Source organism: Cyprinodon variegatus, unplaced genomic scaffold (genome assembly GCF_000732505.1).
Source record: "Cyprinodon variegatus isolate N-32 unplaced genomic scaffold, C_variegatus-1.0 Scaffold189, whole genome shotgun sequence".
Taxonomy (NCBI): domain Eukaryota; kingdom Metazoa; phylum Chordata; class Actinopteri; order Cyprinodontiformes; family Cyprinodontidae; genus Cyprinodon; species Cyprinodon variegatus.
In genome coordinates, this window is record NW_015150642.1 from 892,670 (window position 1) to 900,938 (window position 8,269).

General features: G+C 39.4%; 1 protein-coding gene across 1 annotated transcript in view; it reads left to right on the forward strand.

Annotated features, from left to right (window-relative positions):
• The window catches only part of ryr2 (ryanodine receptor 2 (cardiac)), a 250,576-nt gene that overhangs the window by 106,377 nt on the left and 135,930 nt on the right, over window positions 1-8,269 (forward strand). The window contains exons 29-34 of the mRNA XM_015379302.1: window positions 655-815; window positions 2,015-2,174; window positions 5,068-5,154; window positions 6,635-6,766; window positions 7,602-7,696; window positions 7,770-7,945. Coding sequence (XP_015234788.1) covers window positions 655-815; window positions 2,015-2,174; window positions 5,068-5,154; window positions 6,635-6,766; window positions 7,602-7,696; window positions 7,770-7,945 — 811 coding nt within the window. The remainder of the gene's footprint in view (window positions 1-654; window positions 816-2,014; window positions 2,175-5,067; window positions 5,155-6,634; window positions 6,767-7,601; window positions 7,697-7,769; window positions 7,946-8,269) is intronic.

Genomic DNA, 8,269 nt, shown 5'->3' on the forward strand with positions numbered 1-8,269 from the left:
AAGAAATCTTATATATTATTAAATAAATGTACTTTTAAAATTATATTTATTTAATAATTTTTTATGTATTTATAATTATTTTATGTGACTTTACCTAATTGTGCATTTTATAACTTAATGCAATATTTACTGTAAAATATAAATCAAAAAAGCTCAACTTGATAAATTAAAATATAATATCTATATATTTCTCAATATGGCCTCATGGGTCACATCACAATGATTTGGAAAAATCGTTGTGTTAATCCTTGTGGGAAAGACCTCCACAGCGCTGCAACTGACCTGATCCAAAACCAGAATCAGAATTACTTTATTAATCCCTTACGGGAAATTCTTTTTTTGCAGTGCAACCATTTACAGAAGAGATAAAAATGAGATTCTAAGTAAAATAGGGCAAAATAAAATATAGAATAATAAGTAAGAATAAAATAAGAAATATTACACACTTCCCATATAAAAAGCGTAAAAATAAGATATAAGAATAAAAAAAAGATAAGGTCTGAGTATATACAATCAACTGAAACACCAAGGCAACAACACAACAATGACACGTTACACGAGGCAGAATGTCTGATTTGAATGAGGTATTTCCCGCCTGATCAACTGATTCTTCATGTAAAGTTAACCTGACTGCGCCTCTCTCTCTCCGTCTAGTACTACTACTCAGTGCGGATCTTCCCTGGTCAGGAGCCCAGCACCGTGTGGGTTGGCTGGGTGACCTCTGACTTCCACCAGTATGACCCGAGCTTCGAGTTGAACAAGGTCCGGACTGTTACTGTTACCCTCGGTGACGAGAAGGGAAAAGTCCATGAGAGGTTAGTAAAGTCAAATCATTGCCTTGGTAAAATACCACATTGCCAACAAAGTACTAGTGGTTTCCAGTTGCCAATAAAGTACCACTGACTTCCAGTTGCCAATAAAGTACNTTCCAGTTGCCAATAAAGTACTAGTGGTTTCCAGTTGCCAATAAAGAACCAAATGTTTCCACTATCAACAAAGTCTCACTTGCCAATAAAGTACTAGTGGTTTCCAGTTGCCAATAAAGAACCAAATGTTTCCACTATCAACAAAGTCTCACTGGTTTCCAGTGGCCAACAATGAACTATCCTTGTCACTGAACCATCTTCAGGGCCCTCTGGCAGTGCGAGCTGGTATCAAGTCAAGGTGGAAAATAAAATAAGCTTTTCCATAAAGCTCGTCAGTAGAAGGAACAATGAAGTGATTTAAAATTGTTGATGGCTGCGCTTAGCATAAAATTCAGACAGCAAAGTTAACCAAACCCAGCAGAGGAGAAGCTGACATCAGCGATGGATGAAGATATACAAACTGAACATTAGGTAGCAGTGTTTCAGTGACACTCCACCCGTCCTTTAAGCCCCTCCTTCTGCTGCCATTCACATGATAGAATTTAAACAAGTCTCAATTAAAGCAAAAAAAAAAATAAACATCTATTCACAAACAGCAAGACATTAACTATGGGTACAGATGGAGGGAGCTCAAGGCATGGCTGCTAAATGAATAGTGTGCAAACAATTACGCATTCAGAGTTTTCTGCTGTATTTCAATGAATTTATTTCAAGGAAGGGAGAAACTGCATGTATGAGAGAAGAGTGGCTTTAAAACCTCAAAGGAGCAGATTTTTTTTTATATACTTTTGGTTGCTGAGTTGTTTGCTGCAGCAAATAGAAAAGACAAAAACTAGCAAAGTACTATCTGCTCACTAAATGCATAAAGATATGTTGAAAACTGTCAAACATAATTCCTAATTCTGTTATTTTCCACTTTTGGTTGTTGTTTTAATTTCTAAATTAAAATGGCCAGGACCTGTTATAATATTTGACCAAAAACTAGATGTTCTGGTTGCTTTGTTTCATTTTGTGGCAATCTAAACATTTACCTGAGACAATGGTTGGAAGATCTATCATTTGAGGTGTGAAACAGCAGTTTGATGAATGTCCTTAATGCTAAACCTGATGCTAATCTGTAATCCCCTCTCCTGCTAACTGTCCTACAGCATAAAGCGCAGTAACTGCTACATGGTGTGGGCTGGAGAGAGCAGCAGCCCGGGGCAGGGCAGGAACAATAACGGCCTGGAGATCGGCTGTCTCGTCGACACAACAAACGGTCTGCTCACCTTCACTGCTAATGGGAAAGAACTCAGCATTTACTACCAGGTAAACACCAGACTTTTTGTTCCTTAATGCAAACATGTCTGCAAATGTTTATGACTGGGTTTTGAACGTAATGTGAACAGTCTTTGGCTGTAATGTCCAACCGCTGGTACTGATGAGATGAAACGTTTTCTGCCTTCCTTTGTCATTTCATACAAATTAGGTCAATTCTGACCCAAAAAACTCACAGATAACAGCCTGAGGCTCCTGTCACACCTTGCCGATTTATCCAGCGAATGCTTCCCCACGTCCCAGAATCTCCTAAAATTCTGGCATACACTGAACTTTATATGTATTTTTTCAATTTTGGGCGTATACATAGAGTATCCATAACGAGTCCAGAACTTCTGTCCAACGACAGCCTAACTTCGTTAGCCCAGTCTGCATAAAAAATTTTTTTTGATCGCTGTATTAATCTAGCTGCTGTTTACCGCCGCCCAAAAAAAAAAGAATAAAGAAAAACAAAGAAAGAAGGTTTTTGGTGGCAGCAGATTGAGCGTCATGTCTGCTAGGAAGTTTGTTGGTGGTGGGCGTGAATGCAGGGAGGATCCATCACCCTCACCTTCTGGCTCACCCTATGATGGGGATGAAGTCTGGAGGAGAACTGATGCCTTCCTCCTTTATACCAGAACGCTGCCAATACGCCATTATACAGTAGCTGGAAGTTAGAAACACCTTTAGGGGTCATCTGGAACACGTCAGATACGTTGATATGCGTTGGAGAGAAGTTCTTGAATCTGTTTTTTTTCTCGTTATCTTATGCAGACCGTTAGTTACATGTCAGCCTGAACACCTAAATTCAGCCAATCATATATCAACGGTCATCTGTCAATAAAATTTTTTCAGTCATAGCATCTTGATTCATATGTCGCAGCTAATATACGCAACGGTTGAAATAAGAATCATTTCCTTTCCCATTGAGTTCCGTCCCAGTGTTCACGGGGATGGACGTCTGTGTCTTCAGCAGGCGTAGAGCTAACAGAACTGGCAGCGTTGCGAGGCAAGGGCTCAAACATGTACGGCTGGAAGCCTTCTACACCAAACCAAGCTTCTGCCGCCCTGGCGTCCTCTTCCACAACATCTTTGTCCCCGCTTTCCTTCTTTAAATAAAAAATGGATGATGGAGGAGACTCATCCGTGACCTCCGACACTAAACTCTCCTCCTCTTGCATGTTTCCTCTGTCCATAGCGTTCCTTGACAGTGTCGTTTCTAAGTCACCAATTTAGTGCTACTTGGTCCCAATGGAATTTCCCATTGGGAACCTACTAGCACTAAGTTGCTAACTGGTTAGCAAGATGCTTCAGAGAAACCGGCTACAACCAAAAGTGCTTGCGAACCTTCCAACAATCCTGCCTCTTGATAAACGACCAATCACATTCACTTTATTCAATTCAGTTTATTTCTATAGCGCCAATTCAAAACACATGTCATCTGAAAGCACATTTCAGTTCACCAGATCATCAGGTCAGATTCAATCAAGGTTTTCTATCTAAGGAAAACCAGTTGATTGCATTGACTCTTCAGCAATCCCTTACACTAAGCATGCTTATCGCGACAGTGGAGAGGAAAAACTCCCTTTGAACAGGAGGGCGTTCATCACTGCTTACGCACTGATTAATGCCTTTGTTTGTTTTATAATCGTCCTCCACCAACAACACAGGCTCAAAAATGGATATAATGTGTAAGGCTAAAGAGTTTGAGCGCGTAACTGCCAATAAAAAAGTATGTGTAGGTGTCCGACCTGGTAAATATTATTCAAAGTTAAGGAAATTAGTTAAAAAGTTATAACATGATATGAAGCTGCTACGACTCCTACCCATCAGTGGCAGTAAAACAGCTGATGGGTTGTGACATGGAAGAAATTATTGTAATATTATCTCTGACTTGTCTTTCATTTTAAATCATTTAAAATGAGTTCTAAGGCGCCTCATTCTTACAGCAGCTGTTTGAACCATGGTCCGATCCAAGATGGCCGCCCTCCAGGCACATTGGCCTCACTGTAGGCACACGTAGGCTTATGTATTAATTAACAGTTATTTTTCCCCATAGATCAGCTATCTATATATTTATAAACCAGTCTTTCTAAACTACGGAAGCTCTTCCATTTTTAATGCCATTTTGATCAATCTTTGGTGCAAAGTTTATTTATTATTTATTAAAGCAAAGTTTATTTATTAAAGCAATACTAGATTTTTGCTCATAAAAAGCCTAATTAGTTACACACTATCCCTTCAACAGGCTGAGGGTTAGAGACCTGGAAAGAGACAAATCCAGACAAACATGTTATAAAACAAGAAGAAAACAAAGTGATTAAAGACCATAAAGAGAGCGGACTGTGCAGAGATGGTCCCAACATCACAACTCTTTCCCAAGCAGCAAGTAGAGTAGTAGCCATTCAAAATTTCCCCATTTTCCTTTGTTGGTCCCTGGCTGGTCCCTGGCTGGTCCCTGGCTGGTCCCTGGCTGGTCCCTGGCTGGTCCTTGTCTGGTCCCTGGCTGGTCCCCTACAATTCCTTTTTAAACATCAATCTTTGTATTAAAATATTCTTTCTGTCATGATTATTGGACATTATGATCTAAAGAGAAGCGTCATCTCCTGGTCAGACCCTGTAATTCAATGAAAAGGTGAAGTCAGAGTAAAAAAATATGCAAAAGGGGGTCAATGCAATGACTGGAAGTTGGCTGCCATTCAGCTGGTGTTTGGCTGGGAACGGCCATTTTTAATGGCTGCTACAATATAACCAATGGGAAAGCTTCTGGTTAAAAACTAAACCCAGCAGGAAGAATTTTAACCAAAAAGCCTGAGAACTTCTCTCTGTGTTATTAAATCATGTTCATGTCATGTTTGCCAGAAAAAAACCCATGTTGGTCCCTAAAGCATTGTCCTCTGAACAGGTGGAGCCCAGCACAAAACTGTTTCCTGCGGTTTTTGCCAAGGCCACCAGTCCCAACGTCTTCCAGTTTGAACTGGGGCGCATTAAGGTAGGTGGGAGGACACACTGGCAGGAGATATGAAATGTTTTCCATTTTTTTAGGACTGGGGGTTCAGTGGGTTCATTTCCATCAGCTGCTTACAGACAAAAGGTGATGTGTTTAAATTCCACTGTGAATTGTGAGACTGTCTAACCAGGAAGTCATAGACAGCAGTCTGACTGTTGGGGGAAATGAGAAATTAGCCAAAAGCTTTGGCATGTTTTTATATCAATTCTATTAATTATTTTTCAGTGAGGGATTTTATTTTGAAAGGCTGTATTTTGGCAACTTGTCTCCTAAATCCAAGGAATAAAAATGACAAAACCGATCATTGATGAACAAAGCGACTTGAACTTAACATCAGTAACTTTAGAAACATCCAAAGTTTGTTTCCTCAAAGCTTCCAGCCAATCATCTTTTTGTTATATTGACCTCTGCGGAGTTAATTCATGCAGTTTCTGTCTGCTCAATGAGTTATTGATATTTTTAGTTTTCGTTTTGAGCTCGATGCTTTAGGACGGACTCAAAGCCATCATTGAGTTTAATAAGGACGTTTGTTGTTTGAGTAGAGGATAAACAGAGATGACACACTTAGTGTTAAGAAGCTCAACGACACAAAAAGTTAAAAACATTCAACTTTTTCTGAAAACATAACTTTGCATAAAGAGGAGTTAATTTACATTTAAGCACCTGAATCTTTGCTGTTGGATTAACAACTAAGTAAAAGACGAATGAAGACAGTGATATCTCTGAACCATCCTAGTGAAAATGTTTCTACTTTCCACACTAACAACATCAGATGAAAACTTTTCCTACTTGATAAAAGGAATAATTACTGATTGACTCTAACTCTACGTTCAGATCGCATCCTACAGAGGCAGCAGAAGCAGCAGGTTTACATGCAAACTCAATGGTTGATGCGCATCAAGGTGCAGCAAAAGATCCTGCAGCGCGTTTAGAGCAGCAGCAGCAGCGCCTCATGAGCTTCTGAGCATCTGAGGCGCGTGACGCGCTTCAGCAGCAGCAGCTGTTGGATTTGGAAAAATTGAACTTTAGCTATTAATCTTTGAAGGCAGGATGGTAATCTGGATGAACTGACTGCACAGACCATGTTTTCAGGAGGACTTTCTCACTTCTAAATAGATTCAAACTACTTTTTACCCACTGATCACAGCAAATATAGCTGCCATTGTTCCAGGCAAAGAAAGGATAGAGTAGCTCCGCCCAACGCGCTTCAGACCCACTTTTCCACCGCACAGCTGGAGCAGCAAAGATGCTTCAGATGCACGTCAGAACTAAACTGGTACAAGCATAAAAATGAAGCAGCACGTGCATTTTTGCTGCTTCTGCTGCTTACGCACTGATGAACGTAGCATAAAGCTCCAGATTTTCAATCACACCCTCTGCTGTTGATCATTCAGCTCCACCAGGGAACTGATTAAACCAAGTTTTTAGGTTGTTCTCCAACTTTGTTTCTGTTCCCCTGCAGAACGTGATGCCTCTGTCAGCTGGTCTGTTTAAAAGCGAGAGGAAGAATCCGCTTCCTCAATGTCCTCCACGACTCCACGTGCAGTTCCTCACTCCCGTCCTATGGAGCCGCGTTCCCAACCACTTCCTAAAGGCAGGAACTCCTGTTTGTCAAATAAAGAATTTAATCCTAAAATGAATTTAGTTTATTCATTAATATTTGTAAAAATATGTCATTAAAGAAATTACGGGGACAAAACAATCCAATTCAGCCTTACTAAGAGCCGAATACTTATGGAGTGATTTTTGTTCCATTATTCTTTGTATTAAAGAATAAAAAGACATTTGAAAAAAAATCTATTCAGAAATTTTGGAAAACATTTAAATCAAAAAGGCTTTTAGAGAAACAATATTTTATTCAAATCAATTTTTCATAATTTTATTTCATATTTATTAAAACATTTCTATTGTTTTTAAAAGATTTTATATTTTTTTCTTTGTAGTTTTGATTTTGTTTTATGAAATAAATTCCTTTCAAATTGCATTTTCCAGATCGTTAGCTTTTCTTCCCACCCAATCCAAAGGCTCGCTCTCTGGAACAATCAAAATGTTGTTGCTAACATCCTGCAGACCAATACAAATGCGTCTTTGCTCCAGAGAAAAGCCCGCCCCCAGAAAGGAGGAAAATGGCATCTGGAAAAAGTTAATCTGATAAGAGGAAATAAAAAAAATTACATTTGAAAAAAATGGAGCAAGGAATACAATTATAAAAAAAATTAATAAAAAATTAAACTGTAAAATAAGATTGCATTTTTACAATTTTTTTATTTGTTTATTTATTCTTAAAACATTTTTTCATTCGAAAATGTAATTTACAAAGATTTTTTTTCGTTCCTTCAAATTTTAATTTAAGAAACATGTTATTTTCTCGCATTTTATTCATAAAACATGTTTTATGGACCAGATTTGACTCCATTTACTTCGTCCAGGTTTCCACCTCCAGAGTGAACGATCGACACGGCTGGCAGGTCCAGTGTAATGACCCGCTGCAGTTCATGTCTCTGCACATACCTGAGGAGAACAGGTGAGAGAGCCCGCCCCCCCAGCATGCCTCTGCCTCCACCCTGTCCCTGCTCACACCTCTAATTGCCCCCCAGGTCGGTGGACATCCTGGAGCTGTCAGAGCAGAAGGATTTGTTAAAGTTTCACTTCCACACGCTCAGACTGTACTCTGCGATCTGCGCTCTGGGAAACAACCGAGTGGCTCACGCTCTCTGCTCCCACGTGGACGAGGCGCAGCTCCTGCAGGCTATAGAGAATAAGTACATGCCAGGTAACAAGGTTCACCTTCAGGCAGGATTACCTACTGTATGAAATGAGAGAATTATTGATTTTATTCACGGTTACCATGCATATTATAATCTGTAGTTTGAATACTAATAGTCATAGATGGCTAATAAATTGACCCGTAAACACTCGTTCATATCTGTTTATTCAGATAGTGGTAAATATTCTCTATGCTGATGAAGATTCTCAGTCATCCAGGTCATAGTCATTCTGTAAAAGTTTAAAAAACAATCCACTGGACTTGGTTTCCAAGATTTGAAGATGTATCGCTTCCCCTCTAGGAAGCTTTCTCAATTCAAATGTCTGGATC